General features: G+C 43.5%; 2 protein-coding genes across 2 annotated transcripts in view; both read left to right on the top strand.

Annotated features, from left to right (window-relative positions):
- The first annotated feature begins 4,693 nt into the window (after nt 1-4,693).
- On the top strand, nt 4,694-22,917 carry LOC126085056 (zinc finger protein 501-like). Its single transcript, XM_049900004.1, has 2 exons — nt 4,694-4,842; nt 10,701-22,917. Exon 2 carries the CDS (start codon nt 10,715-10,717, stop codon nt 12,182-12,184), a length of 1,470 nt encoding a protein of 489 aa, XP_049755961.1. The 5' UTR covers nt 4,694-4,842; nt 10,701-10,714; the 3' UTR covers nt 12,185-22,917.
- The window catches only part of LOC126085051 (zinc finger protein 345-like), a 118,550-nt gene continuing 98,906 nt past the window's right edge, over nt 4,761-24,404 (top strand). Inside the window, 2 exon segments of the mRNA XM_049899998.1 lie at nt 4,761-4,842; nt 9,271-9,397. Of these exon segments, the coding sequence (XP_049755955.1) occupies nt 4,810-4,842; nt 9,271-9,397 (160 nt within the window). The 5' untranslated portion in view covers nt 4,761-4,809.

The following is a 24,404-nucleotide window of genomic DNA, read 5'->3' on the forward strand; positions in this document are numbered from 1 at the left end:
GTTATTTTTAAGAAACATTTTTCCATACATAATTTCGAAAAGGCTCAATTAGTGCCTGTTTTTGGGGGCAACCCCTACCTGCAAGAGGGCTAAGGGAAAGGCTTGATGCTAGGTTATCTTTATTTCTTGACAGATTTTGGCAATTTGGTTTTTCGGCATGTTGTTCATCTTTTCTGCTTGACTGTGGTCTCCAGGCTGAGTGTAAGTTCCAGTTGATTTCTAAAAGTTTAGAGACTTCTTGTGTGATTTATGAGGTGAAATGAGATTAGTTGTCACTTCTGATTGTTGCAGGCAGGCCAAACCTGGGAGTGATCTCAGTAAGGTTCTGCTTTGTAATTTCTGATGCTTTCTCTGTTTTCCAAGGGAAAGCTTCTATCCAACCAGACAAGGTGTTGACAAACACCAGCACAAATTTATGACTTCCAGGGGCTCTTGGCATGTCAGTGAATTCAACTTGCCAATTTTCTCCTGAACTCTGTCCTTGATGTCAGATTCCAGTAGTAGGGGACTCACTGCTACCACCCTAAGACAGGCTGTCCATCTTTAAGGCACTGGATCTAGGAGTTTAGAAAAATACACTACTGATCTTTTCCAATGACCCAGTTGTTGAGTTAAGACCCCTGCTGTGACTCCCCTCATTTCATGTACGTATAGTTTGAAGGGCTTTCTGAGATCTGGGAGGCCAAGTGCCAGGAGAGAGGACAGCTTTTCCTTGATTTTCAAGAAGGCTTGTTTACGTCCATCTGCCCATTCAAAGAGGTCAGAGTCCTTTGTAAAGAGGCTTTGTTATTAACCCAAAGTTTAGGATCCAAATCCTGCCCAAACCAGCCATACCAGTACTCCAGCAGCAGTGCCCAGTGACCTTGAGGAATCTGGAAACCTAGGTAATTTACCTTTTGTCATGAGATTTGAGCCTTGGCAGCAGATACTTGATAAATGGCCTGGGCTAGAAAGTTCAAAGTTAGAATTGTGTTTTTATCAGAATCCTCTTTGGTAAGACTGGCGACAAGGAGGTCTTCTATATATTGAAGAGGAAGACTCCAAATCATCTGCAGGGCTCAGAGTTCTTTTGCCAGGGCTGTTCCAAACAGGGTAGCACTATTCTTGAACCCCTGAGAGAGAAAAGTCCAGCAATATTGTTGTTTTCCCCTGAATAAAGTTCCTCCCATTCAAAGGCAAATTATCTCCTGACATTCAGGGGCTAAAGGGATGCAGAAGAAGGCATCCTTCAGGTCCAGGACAGTAAACCAGGCATAGTCTGGAGACGGCAGGCTAGAAGAGTATATGAGTTCAGAACCACAGGATGCAAGTCTTCAGTTACCTGAAGGATTGTGCATAAGTCCTGCACAAACTGATATTCTCCTGTTTTGGGCTTCTTTACCAGGAGCACCAGAGTGTTGAAAGCTGATTTACACCAGCAGATGAGCCCTGCTTGTAGAAGTCTTTTAATTTGGCACCGTAGATCATGCCTAGCTTCTAACCTCAAAGGGTATTGTTTAAGAGGAGGGGGTGTGGCTCCAGGCTTAAGCTTTGCCTGAACTGGATCTGCATTTTGAGCTCGACCTGGCTCCCCTTTAGCCCAGACTAGCAAGTTGACAGCATTTATAATTTCTTCCGGTATTTTGGGGGAGAGATCCATGGGGCTAGGGGATAAACTTAACAGGAAGGCCTGGAGCCTCCATCCATTTTCAGGTGGGACCTATAGGCTCAGTTTTCCTTCTGGAAAGCTAATCTGAGCATTTAGTTTTGATAACAGGTCTCATCTGGGCAATGGAATAGGACATTCTGGCATGATAGGAAGCTATGAGTCAGGGAGTTTTCTCCTACTTGGCACTACATAGGCTGTAGGAAGGGTCTTGTAGAAGACTTTCCCATTACCCTGATTATTGCGTACTTTGGGGAGAAAGTGATCTTCTTAGGTGATTCAAGACACAATAGATTGCTCCTGTATCCACATGAAAATCTACAAGGTTATTTCCCACTTTTAATGTAAGCAGGGACTCGACAGATGAAGCTTGGAGGTGGGTGAATGCTCCTGGTCCTTGTTAGTTTGAATCCTCAAGTTGGACAGATTGAAGCATCTCAGGGGCAGCTGGGCTTCAGCTGGGTTTCCAGTCAGGACATTCCCTCTTCCAGTGTCCCTCCTGTTTACAATAAGCACCTCCTAGGGGAAGGCTTCTCAACAGTGACCGGGGCATCAACATACATTTTCTCATACCATTTACCTTCCCAAATGCAAAACAAATATAACTGGAGAATAGTATTATAATTCAGGGAACCATTTTGAGGCCAACGGTTCCCCATCATCCAACTGATATTGTGGCCACCCAACATTGCAGAAAAATGTCTTCTTATCTTTCTTCATAGGATCATAACTTTAAAAAATCCCAATTAGCTAGTATGCATCCTAGGGGACTGTACTTTGGTGTATCTTGTGTGTTCCACGTACCTGAACCTAGGCTAAAACCAGAAACCAGAAAAATCAGGAGTACTACTACTAGAACTACAATTATCAAGGTGCAACATGGGTTTTTTTTTTTTATGTGGGAGCAGCACAACTCTCAAGCACAGAGATTCTGATGGAAACAGCAATTCTCTTGGGCTTGCACTTGACCCATAAGTCACTCACCCCCTCAGAAGCCCTTACGTGCTTGTCACACTGTTCACACACTACTCACCAAGTCAGGATCCCTACCCAGAGTCCATATCTCAATCTCAAAGATGCGGGTCAGCGTGGGTCTGGGTCTGGGTGCAGCTCCAGCTGTGAAAGTTGGTTCCACCATTGCCTTCTGGAGAAGTTAGTCAGTACACACTGAGGGGATGCAGCTGTGCCAGTGGCCAGATGTGCTCCCAGGAGCCTGGCGGTCGAAATTAGAAGCGGAATAAAAGTCCTGTCTGGGTTGCCAGAATTTGTAACTCAGTGAGGGTGGGTCCTGCCGGTGCGACCCTTTGAGTCAATTGAAAGACACCAGGCCTTTGAGGAAGAGAAAGTAGACTTTATTCCAAGCCAGTCAAGCAAGGAGCTCAGAAGCTAAGTCTCAAATCAAGCCCCGCAAGGTTCGGGATTCCAGAGTAGTTATAGTGTTTGGGTTAGGGAAGTATGCATTATTCATGAAGTTTCTGAGAATAGGTGGGCAATTCCAGGAACTGATTAACATGTGCGGGGGTGCAGTGTGGATGCAGTGTCACAGTGGCTAGGGGGTGTGTTTTTCAGGGTGTGACGCATGAAGTTCTAAGGACAGCTATGCAGCTTGTTACGCATGTCCAAATAGAGGGGGGAGCAGTGGAGTGGCCTTGGGCTGGTATAGCAATGCCTTATCAGGAACTAGTTGACCACTGACCTGGGGTCTGATGAATGAGGGGGGGAACAGTTTAACCCTGTTGGTTACTTCTTCTTTTACACTTTGTCTTCCATTTTGTCCTTTTGGATAGCCCTGGTTGTGAACGCAAGTGACTGGTTAATGGACACCTCCGCAATGGTGTCTTCAGCCCAACATCCAGCCGCTTTGTGCTCCTTGGCAGTGACACCCGTGTCTCTCATGTCTGTTCCCCCTGCTGCGGAAGAAAAACAATTTTACCAAGTATTGTCTCAAGATTATAAGCTCTTTCCAGAAATTCTATCATTTATTTAATAACTTTTTTTTCTATTTGTAAGCTCATGTTTGGTAAAGTAAAACGCCAACAAAAATGAGGAAAACTCCTAATGAGATGAATTGACACAATAGCCACAACAGTGCATTCAAACATGCGAATGATCATGAAGATAGGGTGGGACTGGGCAATGTTTTGTTCTGTTATACATAAGGTTTCCACGAATCGGACCCAACTCAACGGCAACTAAAAACATGAAGAAGCTCATATTTTATGAACGCATTATCTTGCAAGGACTCGGGGATTCAACACAACAACAAAAAGAAGCCTGGACTCATTACTTACAGTGTAACAGCCCTCTATTGTGTCGTCGCCCCCCCCCCCCGCCCCCCGCCCCTCCATGGCCCTGTCAGGAGCCTCTTTTTCTTGTCTTTAACCCAGTATATAAAAACTCACAACACTGACTCCTAGGATTCTGGCTACATGAATTTGAAAAACAATAAATAATGCTTATTAGTCTCCAGCTCCGAGTAAATGCACTTTGTACCTGAATAATTCCATGGAATGATACGTGCATTGGATCTGTAGCCTTAGGAACATCTGAAATAATATTTTTGCCTCTGGGAGCATAGTGAGTCTCAAGGACTCTTAAATAACGTCTCCAAACACTGTGATCAATTGCAGATAACGCCACAGAAATCTGCCTCAGGCCGTTAGGAAGGAGCGAAGCCCCTCTGCTGCCGTGAGAGGCTACAGACACCATTTTGCAGTGGCCAGTGCGGAGCCATTTGGCCTTTGTTGCGGGGAGTCTGGGGCGGGCGGGAGCGGGGGAGGGGTGAAAGGGGTTGCCCTTCCCCGCGGCCGGTGGAGAGACAAGAACTACATTACCCAGAGTTCTGTGCGACTAACGGCGGCGGCTTCAACCATTGAAAACCCAGAAAAGGGCATTTCTGCGCATGCGAACGATGTTGGGGCGGGACTTCTCGCTCCCCTTTGTGGCGATCCTTCTGGTAGCACCCGCCAGCTGGGTGGATACCATGGTGACGTAGCGGCGAGTCAGGAGAGGGCGCGTTGTCCTGTCCTCACAAAGGAGGGTCTGAGCCTCGGCGGCGGCGCTTTCAGGAGTGAACCAACCCAGGGTCTCACTAAGTGGGGAGCGCCTTGCCAGGGTTCCTCTCATCGTCTACCGCAGCCCGGCCCCCTCCGCCCACAGGCTCCATGGCGGCTGCCGCGCGGATGGACCCGTCTCAGGTGAGTGAGCGTCCGCCGGGCCTCTCCGTCCTGACCAGCATCTCCCAGTCCTCGAGCCCTGCTCAGGCCTCTGCAGCATAGGCCCTGGTCCTGCACAAGGGGGCGCATGTGGTGGGAACTCCGTTTCCTGAGACCTAGTATGATGAGGGAGCTCTGGTGGCACAGTGGTTAAAAGCTCGGCTGTAACCGAAAGGTTGATGGTTCGAAGCCATCAGCCACTTCTTGGAAACCCTATGGAGCAGTTCTCCTGTGTTCTGTAGGGTCACTATGAATCGGAATTGACTCGACGGCAACGGGTTTGGTTTTTGGTTTGGTAGTATCATGAGAGGTAGGGGAGAGCCCCCAGCAGAGGGACCTGAAGGGTAAAGGCTGGAGGTGCCACTGAGCAGGACCAGCAGGGAAACCTGGGGTCCGTCATTTGTCTGCAGGGAACAGGAGTGTTAGGAATCCCGCCTGGATGGCAGAGTGGGGAGTTGTGCCTTCATTATCAGGACTCTGGGATTTATGGCGGTTGTGAAGAAGCATAATGAGTTGGACTTTTAAGTTTTTCAAAAGCTGCTCAGAGGGAGAACATACTGGAAGGGGGATAATAACAGTGAGTCACAGGGAGGTTGAGTCCTTCTCCAAGGTCACACAGGGAGTAGCAGCACCGAGGCCTCAGGACCAGAGATAATGCAGGTCATCTGGCTTCAGGGCTGGACAGGGAGGCCTGAGCCCTTGGAGTCCGACAGTGGTCACCTGCTCTCACACCTCCCTCTTCCCGCAGCTTCCCTTAGCTGCAAACATGCCTATAGAGTCTGCACTGTTGAGTAGAGAGTGTCCTAGGCCTCACTGGTCTTGACCCCACCCTTATGGTCTCTGGATTTGTGCTGTCCTGGGACTCTTCGCCAGCCTCTCTTCCAGCCCTTGAGCCTGGGGACCCTGAACACACCCCACGCTTAGGGTATTAAATTTAGGTGTGGGGCTCTCTGGAGTGGTTCCTGTTTTAACCAATGGAATAAGGTCTGGAAGGTTGTCCCAGGCATAGGTACCCAAACCAAAAACCAAACCTGTTGCCGTCGAGTTGATTCTGACTTATAGGTACGGGTTTCCCATACCCCATACTGGCACTTCTTTTCCAAATCATTCCACCACCATTAACATAACCTTAAGGCTTCCTAAGCATAAATTTCCCCCTTTTTCCCTCCCTCTCACCCCTGGTAACCACAATTAATCTTTGATATCTGTATACTTGCTTTTTTTTTCATATACATGAGATCATAGTGTATTTGTCTTTTTGTAACTGATTTATTTCACTCTGCATGATGTGTTCAAGGTTCATGCATGTTTGGCATGCATCAGGACTTCATTTTTCTTTAGAGCTGAGTAATAGTCCATTTTGTGTATATATCACATTTGTTTATCCATTCGTTTGTTAATGGACATCTTGGTTTTTTCCACCTTTTGGCTATTTGTGAAAAGCGCTGCAGTGAACACTGTTGTGCAGGTTTCTGTTTGCATTTCTCCTTTCATTTCTTCTGAGAATATTTCTACAATTGGGATTGCTGGGTCATGTGGTAATTCTATGTTAAGCTTTTTGAGGAACTGGCAAACTGTTTTCTGCTGTGGCTGTACCATTTATATTCCCACTAGCAATGGATGAGGGTTCCAGTTTCTCCACAATCTGGCCAACATCTGTTGTTTTGCCCCCCCCCCCCTTTTCCATCGCCATTCTAATGAGGGTGAGTAGTTTTTCTCATTGTGGTTTTGATTTTCATCTCATTTATGGCTAGTGACATTGAGTATCTTATGTGTTTGTTATCCATTTGGATATCCTCTTTAATGAAATGTCTGTGCAAGTCCTTTGCCCATTAAAAAATATATATATAATTTATTGTGTTTTCAGTGAAGCTTTACACAGCAGTTTAAGTTTCTATTCAACAATTTCTATACATATTGTTCAGTGACATTGGTTACATTCTTTACAATATATGGGACTTCTCAGTATTTCCATTCTGTAATAGTAGTTTTGTTTCCATTACTCTAGTTTCCTTGCCCCCTTATGTTCTCATCTTTGTTTTAAAATGATTGTTGACCATTTAGTGTCATACAGATGCTTTTTTAAAGGAGTGCTGTGCTTATGGGTGATATTCTTTGTTTTGTGAACCAGTCTGTTACTTAGCTAAAAGGTGACCTCAGGGGCTAGTTTCAGTTCAAAGTTTAAGGAATATCTCAGGACGATAGTCTCAGGGACTCCTCTGGTCTCAACCGGACCAGTAAGTCTGATTTTCTAGATTTTTTTAAAAGGAATTTGAGATTTTGTTCCACATTTTTACCCCATTTTATCAAGGTCTTTCTATTACGACCCTGATCACAATGGTCAGTTATGGTAGCCAGGCACCATCTAGTTCTCTTTGCCCATATTTTGATTGGGTTGCTTGTGTTTTTGTTATTACGTTGTATAAGTTTTTTATATATTTTGGATATTAGACCAGGTGTATGGTTCCTGAAAATTTTCTCCTAGTCTCTAGGTTGTCTGTTCACTTTGTTGATAAAAGTCTCAATCTATCTTTTAAGTAGATATGCCTGGATTTTCGGATTTTTAGAGTGACAGAGACAAAGGTGTAGGAATCAGTGATAACCCCACTGTAAGTAGTTTCAACAGCCAGAAGGATTGAAGGTCCATTGACTAAGAAGGGGAGTCAGTAGTAGGAGTAATTTTGATTGGGGATCTCAGGAATTTTGTTTTGATCATGTCAAGAGTCTGAGATGTTTTAGAGAACAGATAAGTGGAAGCAACAAGAGGGCTGGACACATAGGTTTGGAACTCTGGGGAGGGATTCAGGATGGAGACATCTCCAAAACGTGGTGGACAGTATGAGGACAAGATTGACCTGGAGTTCACATCTAGTAGTGGGAATCCTGGTTGTGGTGGTAATACTAATAGCAAGATAGGAAAGGCAAGGTGGGGACTGAGGACTAGGTTTCTAGCTAGGGCCACTGGTGAGGTTAGTGTATGTCACAAATACATATGAGGGGGAGAAGTGGCTATGGGAAGATTGTGGGAGAGGGGATGATCTGACAGGTGACTGTTCAGGGTTGAATCGTGCCCTACAAAAATATGTGTTAGAGTCCTGACCCCTGTACCTGTAGATGTAATCCCATTTGGGAATAGAGTTTTCTTTGTTATGTTAATACGTCCCATCAGTGTAGGGTGTGTCCTAAACCTAATCGCTGCTGAAGTATAAGAAGCAGCATAGACACAGAGACAAACCAGCACAGTTGGGGGAAGATAGATGCCATGTGGAAATTGCCAAAAAAATCAAGGAACACTGGGGCTAGAGAAACTGAGGCAAGGATTTAACCCTAGAGCCAACAGAAAGACAGCTTCCTCTAGAACCCTGGCCGTAATTCAGATTCTAGCATCTTGAACTGTGAGAAAGTAAATTTCTGTTCCTTAAAGCCACCCACTTGTGGTATCGTGTTAAAACAGCACTAGCTTACTAAGACATTGGCCAAGACTTCTCAGGGAAGGATGGACATGAGATGGATGTGGAGACACAGGAGTAATAAAGGCAAGAGGAGAGTGAGTTTGCAGCTGGAACATAGTCAGCACTCTGTAGACTTAATAGGATTTTGCTGTGATCCTTGGCAGAGTCTAGGGTGTTTTAGTTAGGCTGGTAGATAAACTCAGGGGCACAAATGGTCTCTGGGAGAGTCACTAGGGCTAAGGTAAAGGGGCACTGGGACCCCGCAATACATATTTTTGTGGGGCAGAGGGTGGTGTAGGTGGAAAGAGGAAGGCTGATTGGTAAGGGGACAGCAAATACAGCACAAGTAGAGAAGGATACAGGTGACACTGGTCGACTGAGGTTAAAGCTAGGAATAGAATCAGGCAGGGAGTCCTTCATAGCAGGTGAGGGGCTGCCCCTGGCAGTGGAGGTCTGGGGTAGAACTGGATCATCTTTGAATGTACCAAGCATTCTCTGGGTGTCGTGGAGAAGCCAGGTGGTGGAGGAAGGGGGTGGAGGCTATGGTAGAGAGTATAGGACAAAGAGTGTTGTACACCTGGCGAGGAGAGTGAACTGATGGTCCAGGATCTTGTTTTGGGGACCTGATGGTGAAGAGTAAGTCTATATTTGGTTGTGTCTGGAAGGTGTGATCTCAGGACCACAGGGACCTGTCTGATAACACAGTGTGCAGTGGCCTTGATGCTGGGCACAGAGCTTAGGTCTTGTCTGTCTGACAATCTGCCACTTGGTGCTGTTGGCTAACACAGTGATCACTGGGACCATGATGGGAGAGTGGGGGTCACTGCACCAAGGCCAGCATCTCCTCTCAGGTAGGAGCTGGGGAGGAGAGTGAGCAGGGGTGGATGTGGGGGTAATGAACCTGGGGTCCTAAGAGAGACACTAATCATGGAATAAACTGTTGTCCCCATCATGACAGGGCTGTGTCACCTTTGAGGACGTGGCCATTTACTTCTCCCAGGAGGAGTGGGGGCTCCTTGATGAAGCTCAGAGGATACTGTACAATGATGTGATGCTGGAGAACTTTGCAATCATAGCATCATTGGGTAAGGCACTGAAACCCATGCCAGTGTCCCGAGCTGGTCTCTGCCTTTTGACTTTTCCCCAGAGACAGCTCTGTCCTTCTACATCCAGATCATGGCCTCTGCTTCTTCTTCACTTTTCCTGGCATGTATGCCGTGGGGGTCAGTGCTGAGCTGTGTACACTGCTCTACACAGTGCACTTCCAGAGCAGCCCCATGGTCTGAGTGTGCAAGGAAGAGTCCAGGCGTTAGGTGTCTTCCATTCAGCTCAATTGATCCCACCCTGCCTGTCCGCTCCCTGACTGGGTGATATATCCACATCCACACCACTCTGTGCCCCAGGTTCTGCCCCCTTCCTCTAGCTGACATTTCCTCCTGTCTACCTGTGCCAGGAATTACAGGCATTGTCATGGTCACTACTGATGTGGTCCTACAACATTATTTTCAAAACCTTCCTTCATGGTTTTTTCTTAGTATCAATTATGGTCTGTTGTGTGCTGACCTGCTCTGAGCCAGTGCTGGCTATTCACCTGTCCTGTCTTTCCCATGGGATTTGTTTCACACAAGTCCTATGTAGTCGTAGAGTGGGTATTATGGGCAGCATCTCATTTGCCGACGGGGTGAACATGGCAAGATGGTCTCAGAGGAGGCCTGGCCCTGCTGACCCACTTCTAGGGAAGGGCACAACAACATGGCTATGTTCAAGCCATACCAGAAACCTGTCCTTGTGTCCACCACTGTTTTGGTGTAAATCCTACTGGCCACACCTCAGTTCTACCTTTTCTTCCCCATACGTGACACTTTGCCTTGTCATTTCAATTGTGACTTCTGGCCTCTGGCTGCCCCACCTCTCTGGCCTCTACTTGTCACCTGTTGCCGTCTACCACTCTCTCTGCAGTGCTCTCCAACAACAACCTGAACATAATATGTTGTGAAATTTGCCCATATTCTTAAATAGCTTTTTAACAACAGCTGCTTAATTGCAGTTGGATTTTCCTGGGCCTGGACACAACAACCTTCTCACAGCACTTGTATGTCAGCAGCAGAGCAGGTCCTCCTGAAGGCTAATGGCAAAGGAATGAGATAGAGACCCTGCCTCTTCTTCCCATGCTGCACCCTTTTATTCTGTCCTTCATCTGATGAGGCCTCCCCCATTCTCTGATAGATGACCAATACTGCAAGGAACCCCTTCCTAAATGGGCCTCAAGCCCCTCATCCTCAGAACAATCCCATGGACTCATTTCTTAACATGACTGGCACACATTCATAATGGGACTTCCCTTCCACCAATATAAACATATATTTATCAGCCTTTGTCTGCTTTCAGGTCATTGGCATGAAATGGAGGAGGAGGAGGCATCTTCTGAGCAGAGTGTTTCTGTAGAAGAAGTATCAGAGACAGGTTCATCCACCCAGAAGACTTACCCCTGGGAAACGTGTGTCTCTGTCTTTAAAGACATTGTGGCTGAGGTTGGAAAGGACTCCCCGGTCCCAGCAGTCCTCCAGTACCTACCCGCTCCCAACAGTGAGAAGACAGACAGCAGTACCGAGTGTGGGGAGACTTTTTACAATGGAGAAAGTCATTATAAGAGAGGAGAATGTGGGAAAGCTTCCAGCCACGAACACGCACTTGTTCACCACCAGAGTATCTGTGCTGGAGAGGGACTTTGTGAGGATAGCAAATGCAGGAAAGCCATCAGCTACAATTACAGACGTGTTCAGCAGCAGCAAATTCATAATGGAAAAAGGCTTTATGAGTGTGGAGAATGTGGGAAATCCTTTACCCACCACTCTTCGGTTAGTAGACACCAGAGAATACACACTGGAGAAAGGCCGTACGAGTGTGGTGAATGCGGGAAGTCCTTTACCCACCACTCCTCCCTTAGTAGACACCAGAGGGTTCACACTGGTGGAAGGACTTATGAGTGCAGTGAATGTGGAAAATCCTTTATTCGAAGTTGCAGCCTCATTCAGCACCAGAGACTTCACACAGGAGCAAAGCCTTATAAGTGTGTCGAATGTGGGAAAACCTTTAGTGAAAATTCTACTCTCATTCAACACCGCAGAGTTCACACCGGAGAAAGGCCTTATGAGTGCAGTGAATGTGGCAAATTCTTTAGCCGTAGCTCTACTCTCAGTCAACATCGGAGATCTCATACTGGAGACAGGCCTTATAAGTGCAGTGAGTGTGAGAAATCCTTTCGCCAAAGATCTGGACTCATTCAACACCAGAGAAGTCACATAGGAGTAAAACCTTATGTGTGTGATGAATGTGGGAAATCCTTTAGTCAAAGCTCTGGCCTCATTCAACACCGGAGAGTCCATACTGGAGAAAAGCCTTATGAGTGCAGCAAATGTGGAAAATGCTTTAGACAAAGTTCTGCCCTCCGTCAACACCAGACAGTCCACACTGGAGAAAGGCCTTATGAGTGTGCAGAATGTGGGAAATGCTTTAGCCACAACTCCGGACTTAATAAACATTGGAGAAGTCACACTGGAGTAAGCCTGTATATATGTGGTGAATGTGGGAAATCCTTTAGCCAAATCTCCATCCTTACTCAACATGAGAAAATTCACAGGAGTAATGCTACAAATGTGAATGTGGAAAATCCTTTAGCCAAAGCTTCACCTTCATTTAATACTGGAGAATATACACTGGAAAAAGGCCTCATGAATGCAGTGGCTGTGGGAAATCCTTTAGCCAAAACTCCACGCTTATTGAACACCAGAGAGTTCACAGGAGCAAGGCCATATGACTGTGGCGAATATGAGAACTCCTTTAGCCAAAGTTTCAGCCTCATTCAGTACTGAAGTTTTCACAGCAGAAAAAGGCCTCATCAAAGCAGCAAATGTGAAAGCTTTCAGCCCAAAGTCTGACATCATTCCACACAAGAAAGTCCACAAATAGAAAAGGCCTTGCACGTGCAGGGAATGTGCTAGCTCTTTGTTCAGTATAATGGCCCTATAGAAACTTTATAAGGGAGTCATCTGCCTAAAGTTGAATTGCGTATGTTGGAACATCCAGAGTGGTGAGAGTCCCCTTGTTCCAGGCATGTGCAAAGATTTTGTAAGCTGCATTGCACATTATATCCTCCCCCGGACTTCTCTCAGATTTATATCACTGACATTTTCTATGGCAGAAGCCATCTTAGTTCTACTGTCTTGCAGGTTCCCACACTGTGTTTCACGCACCCCGGAATGCTCAGACAAGGCAGACACCTGTGTTCTTGCCAGTTCCCTAGATAAAATCATGAGTAGTGTGAGCCCTTAGGGGCTTCATTCCCTTCCCTGAATGTATACAGCACAGACTAGACACAGTTTTGGCCAGGAGGACCCAGTTTGGGTTCTGCTAGCAGCTGGCATAGGAAGTTCACATTCTTCAAGACATTGTTGGTCTTGCATAATACTTGTGATTTTTTTTTTTTTCCAGCCTGTAAATCACCAGTTAGTAACTACCTGCTTCATATTCCTCTGGTTTGTGCAGCAGTAAAGGCCTTATTGTTAATCTATCTTTAATCTTGGATTGTGAGGCAGTGGTGGTTCAATGGTATAATGCTAGCCTCCCATGCAGGAGACCTCAGTTTGATCCCGGCCAATGCACCAAATGCATAGCCACCACTAGTGTGTCAGCTTGTTGTACTATGGTGGCTTCCGTGTTGCTATGATCCTGGACAGGTTTTGGTGAAGTTTCCAAACTGTGTCAGGCTGGGAAGAAAGACCTGGTAATCTGCTTCTGAAAACTAACCAATGAAGACTCCATGGATCATAATGGTCTGATTCACAACTGATCGTGTGGATGGCATATGACTAGGAAATGTTTCCTTCTGCTGTATGTGGGGTTCATGAGTTGGAGCCAATTCAATGACAACTAATAGCAACAACAGCAACCCTGGGGCTTCTGTTCGCTATGTGAAGTCAGTTGAAAACAGAATTGGCTCTGTTACTGTGAAGGGTGAACAGCTTTCATGGGCCCCACAACTTTGTGTTCCTCAGTGGAGACAGTATGATGGCAGGGTAACCCTCCCTGCAGGTGTGGCCTAAAATGCATTGCTGACCAATACCTCCTAGGAAAGAGTGCGGTGGAGTTTTGTCCTAATTTGTGACCTGGATGTCTGAATTTTCTTTTCTTTTTTTTGTGAGACTAGAGGTGGGAGAATTGTAACAACTCTAGTGTTTCTGGGAACACCATGAATTTGTTCACTTGTCCCAGGGGTTGTCTCTTCCCCTTGTTGGGGTGAGAGAAACATTTCCCCAGTTCAATAAGAGAGCCCTGTGCCTTGAAGTCCAGAATTCAGGAAGAGAGTTTTTCTGGTTGTAAGACTACAGAGGCCAGATGGGAACCATAATTGGTACTGAAACGCTGAGTGTGGATAATAGGGAGTGGTGGAGACTGCAGCAAACTCCAGACAATGTGCTGTGAGATGTGCATCCACAAATGTTCCGATCACTGGTTGAGCAGGATCCCCATGGGCAGACATTCTCAGGACCTCCAGACCCACGTGTGTGCTGTGGCTGTGGTCATTGTCGGAGCAAAGGTTTTGTGGATTCTTGTATCCTCTTTGGGTTGTTAACTCCAAGTCCATTACTATGCAGGCAGGAAAACAAGGATGGAGAGAAATATCTTGCAGTCTGGGATGTGGTTCTGTGAACCAGCCAGCGTGCCTGTTGTCTCAGATGAAAATGGTCTTCTGCTCACCCATATTTCCTGCCACTGAGGCATGGCTCCCCTTCTCTTGTCATGAGGGAAGAGATGGGAGAGCCAGTATATGGTTGCCAAACCTTCCAGTTTTTTGAAAATTTTGGGATATTTAAAGTGTGCGGTTTGGTCAGTTTTGACATAAATATTCACCCATGAAGCTGACATAATCATGATCATGAAAATATCCATCACTCCCATATTTAACTTCTACCATTTAAAAATCTTTCCCTGCCCTCCTCAGGGAAGGGTTGACTTCATCTAGGCAAACATGATTTCCATTCTTTCACAATAAATCAGTGTGCATTTTCTAAAATTTTATTAGTGCAATCACAAAATTTATTCTTTTTTCCCCTCCCTCTGATTTTCAGGAAACCTTGGTGGCGAAGTGGTTAAGCACTACGGCTGCTAACCAAAGGGTCAGCAGTTCAGATCCACCAGGCGCTCCTTGGAAACTCTGTGGGGCAGTTCTGCTCTGTCCTGTAGGGTTCCTATGAGTCGGGATTGACTCGATGGCACTGGGTTTTCTGGTTTTCATACTGCATAATAATTTTGAAATTTGTCATTGTTAACTTACGCGAATAGTTGATTTTTATTCCTGAGTGTTATTCTGTCTATGGCTATACCACTGTTTATCATTCATCTGTTAAGGGACATTTGTGTTTCCAATTTTTGATTGTTACAAACAGCTGCTATGAGCATAGGTGCACATTTCTTAAATGTGAATAATACATTTTATAGATGTATTAGTTTCTTATGGCTGCCGTAACAAAGTACCACAAACTGGGTGACTTAAAACAACAGAAATTTATTCTCACAATTCTGGAGGCCATTGCTGCTGTTGTGTGTTGTCGAGTCAATTCCAACTGATAGTGACCCTATAGGACAGAGTAGAAGTGCCCCATGGGGTTTCCTAGGCTGTAATCTTTGCAGGAGCAGATCACCAGGTCTTTTCTCCCTCAGGGCCATTGGGTGGGTTCTAACTGTGGACCTTTTGATTAGCAGCTGAGCGCTTAACCGTTGTACTGCCATTGCTCCATTTTGGAAGCTAGAAGACCCAAGTTAAGGTATTAGAAGGGCCATGCTACCTCTGAAGGCTATAGGGAAGAATCCTTTGCCCCTTCTTAGCATGTAGTGGTTACCAGCTATCGTTTACATTCCTTTGTATACCTTGGCTTGTGGCTGCATCACTCCAGTTTCTGCCTCCATCTTCACATGGGCATCTTCTGTCTGTTTAAATTTCCTTCTTATAAGAACAGTGGTCATTGTATTAGTGCCCGCCCTAATCCAGTATGACTGCAACTTGATTACATTTGCAAAGACTGTATTTCCAAGTAATGTCATATTCATCAATACTAGGGGTTAGGACTTCAAAATACCTATATGGGGATACAGTTAAACCCCAATATATAGATATGTGTTTTAATACCTCAGAATAGGAGAATGTTTAGCTTATTAAGAAACTGCCCAATTGTCTTATGAAGTGGTTGTACCCTTTTGCATTCACACTGGATATGAGACATCTTGTTCCTCCACATTTTTGCTAATAATTAGTATGGTTGGTCTTTTTAATTTTATTTGTTTTAATAGGTGTGTTCAGTGGTTAAGTTCTTGCCTTCCATGTGGGAAATGTGTGTTCGATTCCTGTCAGTGGAGACTTACATATTCCATGATTCTGAGCAAGTTTCAGTGGCACTTCCGGACCAGGAAGAAAGGCCTAGTCATCTACATCTGAAATACAAGCAATGAAAACCCAGGGATCACAATTGTCCCATCCCATTGCGCATGGGTTTACCATGATTTGGGGGCCTATTCAGTGGCAGCTAACAACAACAGCAAGATAGATTATGTAATGGTGTCTGGCCATGCTTTTCATTGCATTGCTCTAATGATTTGTGATCTTGGGAATTCTTTGATGTATTTATTTGATTCCTGTTATCTTTGGTGAAATATTTCTTCATATATTTTTGCCTACTTTTTTTTTTAATAGATGTTGACTAATATTTCCCTTTTCATTGATACATAAGAATACGTATATATAACAAAGGTACTTGTTGGAATATCACTCATTCTTCAGTGATGTGAGAGATTTCTTGCTAAGTACAATAATTATTTTTGAATACTGAAGACTATTTCCTCAATGTTTTGTGCTATTTGTAATGTAACAGCCACAGAGTATATACTTTTAAATCTGCATTATTAACATCATCTCCATCAATTTCTTAAGGCTATACAGTCAATAAAACAAACAAGCTCTAGTTTGTAGCAATTATCAGTTTCCCTGATTTAAATACTCCACAGAGGCCAATTTCTAGCATGATACAGTATGCCTTTGTTGTTAGGTGCTGTCAAGCTGGTTCCAATTCATAGCGACTTTGTGTATAACAGAACAATACATTACCCGGTCCTGTGGCATCCTCACAGTAGTAGGCATATTTGAGCCCATTGTTGAAGCTACTTTGTCAGTCTGTCTCACTGAGGATCTTCCTCTTTTTCACAGACCTTTTACTATAGTATATATTAGTCAAATAATGAAGATGTGACAGATTTTGAGTATTACCTTTGCTTTTTAAACAGCTTTATTGAATATAATTGTGTTTCAGTAGATTGTGCATATGTCAAATGTACAGTGTTGACCACTGGACCCAGGCATAATGACGTCAACCATCAACCTGAGAGGTCTGTGGTCGTTAATGATCATTGACTTTATCTTCAATATAGGTGATGTTCCAATATAAATGAATTCTAGCTCCCCTTTTTAATAAAAAAATTAGAAACTTCTACAAAGAAAAGTTTCGTGTGGAAGCATTTAGAGAGAAAAGAAAGATCTTAATTTTTCACTTTATTTTCCCTCTTCAAATATGTTGATTTGGTCCTGTACCATTTTCCAAATGTGAGGGTTTATTTTAGCAGTATTTAAAATGTCAGATTTTTACATATTTGTATGTTTTAATTCATCTAAATTATTTGATGCTGAAAATATCACACACAGCACCATTTGGAATTTTTCATGTTAGGTCTTATGTCCTCTTGACATAACCTCAGTGGTTTTTGGTGGCTTCTTTGCTGTCTTACACAATAAGGAATTCAGGGGTCATCTTTTATAGCTTCTACCTTTGATGTGGAAACTCAAAAAACTCAGTGCCGTCAAGTCGATTCCGACTCGTAGCGACCCTAGAGGACAGAGTAGAACTGCCCCATAGAGTTTCCAAGGAGCACCTGGCGGATTTGAACTGCAGACCCTTTGGTTAGCAGCCGTAGCACTTAACCACTACGCTACCGGGGTTTCCAAAATGTGGAATCACCCATATTTTCAGGAATCTCTAGTTTCTTTTAGTGGAGTGTAGAGGCTGTGCATTTAGAGACAGTGTATTTAATATACTGTTAGCCACTGTCAAGTTGGCCCTTGACTCATGGTGACGCCATGCACAACAGGATCAGACTGTTGTGATCTGTAGGGTTTTCATTGACAGATATTTGGAAGTAGATTACCAGGCCTTTCTCCCTAGTCTGTCCTAGTCTGGCAGCTCTGCTGAAACCTGTTCAGCATTATAGCAACATGCAGTCCTCCACTGACAGATGCTGCCTTGGCTTGAGGTGTATTAGCCAAGAATCAAACTCAGTTTTCCTGCATGGAAGGGAGAATGCTACCACTGAACCACCACTGCTCCCATTTCATATGAATGTAAATATAATTTCATTTTTTTTACACATTACTGCTGAGACGCTCTGCTTTTATTTTGTTTATATAAGATATTCAAATTGTGCTTCAGATATAATGGAAGTAATTCCTTTTGGTTAAATATGAGTTTGGTACACCTTTATTTTTTTCTTTATATATTTATGAGTTATGTTTTAAAATAATTTTGTTACCATATTTACAGGGTAAATGTTTATAATGTTTGAAAACAGCCACAAACCAGATACATGTAGAATAGTTTCACTTCCTGATTTCTCCTTTGCCCTGTCTCCTTCATTGTTCACAGAAACCCATTTTTATATTTTTAAAATGTATTCTGCTATTTAAAATATATAACCATATACACACAGAGCAATGCATAAATATATCTATACCATTTCTTAGGAAAATACAGCAAGCTGCACACAATATTCTGACATTTTCTTCCTGGAAGTGCTGCAGTACAAAACTTAACTCATCAGAGCTGCCTACTGCTGTGTTGGAAAGATGTACCATGACCCATTGGTTGATTTATATTAAATTAAATGTAGTATTACCTTCCTTTCTCAGAGTAGGGCTGGGATCCTTGAAAATTCCTCTCTTCTCTGTCTTTATATGTTACCTTTGTTCACCTGGCACATGTGGGGACCCACAGACTTGATTCTCAACTAACTGGTCATAGCAAACAACTTGGTTCTTGCCTCTAAAGTAATCCCTTGGACAATGGCAGCTTTTGATTTAAAATATTTCCTGCATGATCCTGGATGTAAACATGTCTTCTGTTTTCACGGAGTTGGCAGGAGGGTTTCCCTCAGCACTGCCTGCCTCCTTAGTGCCCTCCAGGCCATTGAGTTTTGCCCCAGTCCTTGTAGGTAGATGGAGCTCAGAATGAGATATCCAGAGTGCATTGGCTTCTGCTGTTTCTTCTGCTGGATCCTGTATCTTCTCTTTAATAATTTTATTGCTGTGAATGTGGTAGGCTTAAGTAAGAGAAGAAACATGAGTGTGGAGAAAATATCTGGTTTGTGGTTTTGTTTTCAAACTTCATAAATATCCTGTCCTAGTCAGAAAAAAAAACAAAAATCCTCACAACTGGACCAATAGACAACATCATGGTAAATAGAGAAAATATTAAAGTTGTTAAGGATTTTATTTTACTTGGCTCCACAATCAATGCCCATGGAAACGGCAGTCAAGAATCAAATGATATATTGCATTGGGCAAATCTGTTGCAGAAGACCTCTTTAAAGTGTTAAAAAGCAAAGATGTCACTTTGAGGACTACAATGTGCCTGACCCAAGCCATGGTCTTTTCAGTCACCTCATATGCATGAGAAAGCTGGACAGTGTTGAAAGAAAACAAAAGAATTGATGCATTTGAATTACGGTGTTGGTGAAGAATATTGAATATACTATGGACTGCCAGAAAAGTGAACAAATCTGTCTTGGAAGAAGTACAGCCAGAATGGTCCTTGGAAGCGAGGATGGTGAGACTTTGTCTCACGCACTTTAGACATGTTATGAGGGGAACCAGTTCCTGGAGAAGGACATCATGCTTGGTAAAGTAGAGGGTCAGCAAAAAAGGGAAGACCTCAACAGGATGTATTCACACAGTGGCTGCAACAGTAGGCTCAAACATAGCAATGATTGTGAAGATGAAGAACCAGGCAGCGTTTCCTTTTGTTACACATAGGGTCGCTATGAGTCGGAACCTACTCGATGGCATCTAACAAAAACAGCATGGTTGTCTTCGTTTTACTCTCCCTCTTCCATTCTGACCTTTTGGATAGCCCTGGTTGTAAATTCAGGCCATTAGCTGATGAACATCTCTGCACCGGTGTCTTCAGACTTCCTGACATTGCACCCCTTTGTGCTTTTTGGCAGTGACGCCAGTGCCTATCACATATGCTTTTGGGGAGGAAATACAGTTTTACTATGTGTTGTCTCAGGACTATTCCCTCCAGAAATTCTATCATTATTTAATCACTTCTTTTTTGTATTTGTAAGCTATGTTGGTGGTTGAATCCACCAGCCACTCCCTGGGAGAAAAGACATGGTGATGTGCTCCACAAATATTACAGCCTAGGAAAGCCTCTGGGGCATTTCTACTCTGTCCTATAGATCTGCTTTGAGTCAGAATCAACTCGATGGCACACAACAGTGCAAGTTATGTTTGGTAAAATAAAGGTCAAAGAAAATGAGGGAAACCCTCAATGAGATGGATTGACATAATAGTAGTAACAATGGACTGAAACATTCAAACGATCGTGAAGAAGACATAGGACCAGGCAGTGTTTCATTTTGTTTTACCTAAGGTTGCCATGAGTTGGCGCTGACTTGATTAACAACAACAACAGGCTTGTACTTTGTGACACATAATCTGCCAGGACTTTTGGAGACAGTATGTTATAACAGCAAAAATAAGCCTGGCTTTGTACTGTTCATAGGATTTCCAGAAAATGAACACGGTGCAAATAATGCTTCAAAGACAACTTTCTTAAATTGTATAATGTTATTCATTAGAGAACGTCAAGCAATAATGGTGTTGCGGATAACGGGAATTTTCAGTGTTTGGGAGTTCCTGAGTAGAAGCTTACTTTTGTTGTGAAATGAGTTTCTTTTTGTGGCCTTTTGCCTTGGTTCTTTGGAAAAATTGCTAGAGAGAATTTTTCCCTAAGCCCTGAGGAGTTACCTTTGCTCTAGTTTTCAACCCCAGAGGGTTTAATACTTTCGTCCAAGTTGATTGACATTTCCTGAGTAAGCTGTAAACTTGATGGTTTTGTATTTTTTGGCTGGGCCTGGGCTGCAACCTACCCTGCGATTGGTCTATTTTATGAACCTTGTAGGGATTGGTCAGTGTACTTAGGCAAATGATGTGACTATACCATACTTCTGCAAATGAAGTGATTGTGGCCTACCAAGAGAGGATTGGCCATTTCATGGCCCTGGTGGGAGGGCCACACCTTGAAATTGACCAGGAGTTTGCTTATATATGTAGCCAACCCCACAGAGGTATACAGACAGAGAAGGAAGAAAGATGCAGGAAATGAGAAAAGGCAAGAAGCAGAGAGAGAGGAGGCACGGAACCTCCTAAAAGACATATAACAAAGGTTAAGGGCTGTGACACTGAAGACAGCAACAGGCCCAGAAGGGGCACTGAGTCAGAGCCTGCAGTGAAGTCAGCCACAGTAGGCCCGGAAGGGGCCCTGGGGCAGAGTCAGTTTTGATGACAAACCAGCTGCTAGGAATGCAGCTAAAAGACCCGAACAAAACTGCTGTACTGGCTATGAACTGGGTTAGTTAGCAGTGGAGTGGCCAGTGGTAGGGAGGCTGACAGCAGAGAAACCTGCCCTGAGGGGGCTGAGAGGAGGCTTGTTCCAAGGGGCAGGGAAGAAACCGCTTCTGAGGGGGCTGAGAGGAGGCTGCATGGCAGAAAGAAGGGCCTGCTTGCTTAAACGGCCCAGAGGACTGGAGAGAGCAGTCCTGCACTGAAGAAGGGAGGGATGTGCTCTCCACTTTGGGGAAACCTTCCAGACTGCCTACATGTTTCCTGATCCTGAGCTGTAGCCTGTTCATCCTGATCCCGAGTTGTACCCTTTTCCTTAATAAACCACTTAACTATAAGTATGGACTGTGAATTAATCGAACCCAACAGAGAAATAGTGCCATGGGGAGGACAGCTGGTATCAGAATTGATAAAATGTTTGGAGAGTGAAGGTATGTCTGATCTCCACCTCAAAGGGATCAGCTTTGTGCTGATCTTCATTCTCATTATCCTCCCTGAAGTTAGACAGGTTCTGATGCTACTGCTATTCAATTGATTTAAATGCTACTACTACACTAATGACTTAAAATTTGAGGTGACACCAAAAGATTTATCAAGTGAGGGATGTTTCAAGGTGAGAGAAAATGACCTAGGAACACCTTGTGTTGGGAAGGCACATGTGGACTTCAAAGAACCGAAGGAAGTACAACATGTTTCTAGTGTGAGGTGGGGAGACTGGGTAGAGGTGAAGCAAGGAATATAGGTGGTGTCTTCTGGCAAGTATTGGAAGTTACATCAAAGATGAGACGTTTTACTTGTGCCTGAATGTTCGCTGCAGCACTTTTCACAGTAGTCAAAAGGTGGAAACAACTGAAATGTCCATCAACAGATGAATGGATAAAGAAAAGGTGGTATATACATACAATGGACATACGTAGGCCCAGCTGTAAAGAGGGATGAAGTCTTGATGCTTGGCACAACGTGATGAATCTTGAAAACATTGTGAGCAGAATAAGTCACAAAAGGACAAATAGTGTATGATTTTACTTATGTGAACTAAGCAAATATATAGAAGCCAAAGATTATTAATGGTTATTGGGGGTGGTTGGGAGGGGGGAAAGGAAGTTTTTGTTTGGAGGGCATTGGTAGTGGAATGTTTTGAGAAATGGTAGTGATAATGGTGGAACAACATGAAAAATGTAATCTATGTCATTGAACTGTAAATGTGGAAATTGTGTTGACTAATGTTTTGGTGTATATTTGCACCACAATTTTTAAGAAATCATAAGTTTTAACAGCCTGCTTATCCATTAACAGATGAGTAGGTAAACTGTGGTCTAGCTGCAAATAAATGGAATATTTCTCGACCATAAAGAGAAATGAAGTCCTGATACATGCTACAACATGATGAACCTTGAAAACATGCTGAGTGAAATAGGTTGCAAAAGGACAAATATTGTATGATCCTATGAATAGGCAATTACGTAGAGAGCAAAGTTTATTAGTGTTTTAGGAGTGGGTAGGAGGGCGGGAGAAAGGAAGACACTGAGTTTCTGTTAAGGGGAATGGAATAATTTGGGAATGGATAATGGATTATGAACATAGTGTTACTGAACTGTTCATGTGAAGATTGTTGAAATGGCAAATGTTTTGTTGATACATATTTACCACAAAAATAATAATGGTAACTTTTCATGAGAGATAATAGGCCTCTGAGAATTTGAATTGGGCTGGAGGAATTATCCAAATTGCTTATAAATTTTGAAATTGAATCCTGAAAAATACTGTTTAATGTGTATAAATATGAAACCTGTATCTACGTTGTCTTAACATTTTAATGCAGTATATTTAGGTAACATGGTTGTAATGAATGAAAAATCAAGATGAAACATCAATTTCTGGCCTCTAATAAATTTGAGAGCAACATTGTATCTCATAAGACCTGTTTCTTAATTAGTCTGTAAGAGGACTGTAAGCTCTTGAAAATCTACCTGTTTTCTTTAGGGGTGTATTTTGTCGGGTTAATATTCTTCATGGAGTGCAAGGTTTTACCTAAGCCCTCAGTGCCTTCCCTAAAGAGCCACTTGAGTGGGGCTCCATTACAGGGGAATATAGAATTGTTTGAATGCTTCCAGAACAAAATTATGAGCACTAAAACCTTGCTTAATTGAACAGCCACCACATTTTTGGTGAACCTATTTTTTTTTTTTTTTTTCAAAAATACACATGAATATTTTTGTGCTTTAATCCTGTAACAGTCTGTGAGGGGCCCTTCTCTCGCTGTTTCCTCAATTTACATGTTAACAGTGAGAAACTTGCAGGTAATTTTTACATTGACTCATTTAAATATATGTTGTTGTTAGGTGCCAACAAGTCGGTTCCAACTCATAGCAACCCTATGTACAACAGAACAAAACACTGCCTGGTCCTGTGCTATCGTCATAATCGCTGTTATGCTTGAGCCCATTGTTGAAATCACTGTGTCAATCCACCTCATTGAGGGTCTTTCTCTTTTTCGCTGACCCTCTACTCCACCAAGCATGATGACCTTCTCCAGGGACTGGTCCCTCCTAATAACATGTCCAAACTACATGAGAGGAAGTCTCACCATCCTTGCTTCTAATGAGCATTCTGGCTGTACTTCCAAATTATATAATATTTTTGTAAAAAAAATTGTAGAACAATGGAACAAATTTTATTGCAGAGAATGGATAAGATTTTTGTAATTTCAATTTGTGCCTCAAAATATAAGTTGTTAAGATAGTCTTTCTTTGAGATGACCATTGAACTTTGAGATAGGTGTCAGATTCCTAAAAAGAATTGATCTTAGGGTATGGAGAAAGAAATAATATTCTAATATTTCTCACTGGGTTGGACACAGTCACTGACTATACAAGCCATAGAGATGTGGGAAGAAAAGGCAGAGTTCCACTTTTGTCCACCTGCTTCAGGCTGGTAGTACACCACCGCTTTTCTATTTCCCCTCTACCTCCCATGGCCCTGTCTGGAGTCTCTTTCTTTTGTCCCTAACCCAACACACTGAAACTCACAAAATTTATTCTGACGCCTCAGGCTGCAAGTAATTTAAGAACAATAAAATAATGTCTTATGTTTTCAGCCCTGAGTGAAAGCGTCTTGTATCTACATACTTGGGAATGATATGTGTAATCGGATCTGTGGCCTTGGAATGCATCTGAAATGTGAAATAATCTCTCTAAACATTGGTGATTAAGTGTAGACGACATTCCCCAGAAAGCTACCTTCGGCCGTTTAAGAAGGAAGAAAGCCCCTCGCCCGTCCCGAGAGGCTGGATAAGCCATTTTCCCTGCCCTTGGCAGTGCGTTTGGGCCTTCACTCCAGAGAATATAAACAAGGGTCGCCCCAAACCGCGG

Source organism: Elephas maximus, chromosome 11, assembly GCF_024166365.1.
Source record: "Elephas maximus indicus isolate mEleMax1 chromosome 11, mEleMax1 primary haplotype, whole genome shotgun sequence".
In the NCBI taxonomy this organism is placed as follows: domain Eukaryota; kingdom Metazoa; phylum Chordata; class Mammalia; order Proboscidea; family Elephantidae; genus Elephas; species Elephas maximus.

Excerpts from the sequence above, each read along its gene's own strand:
- LOC126085056 (XM_049900004.1), top strand. The coding sequence starts at position 10,715 with ATGGAGGAGGAGGAGGCATCTTCTGAGCAGAGTGTTTCTGTAGAAGAA.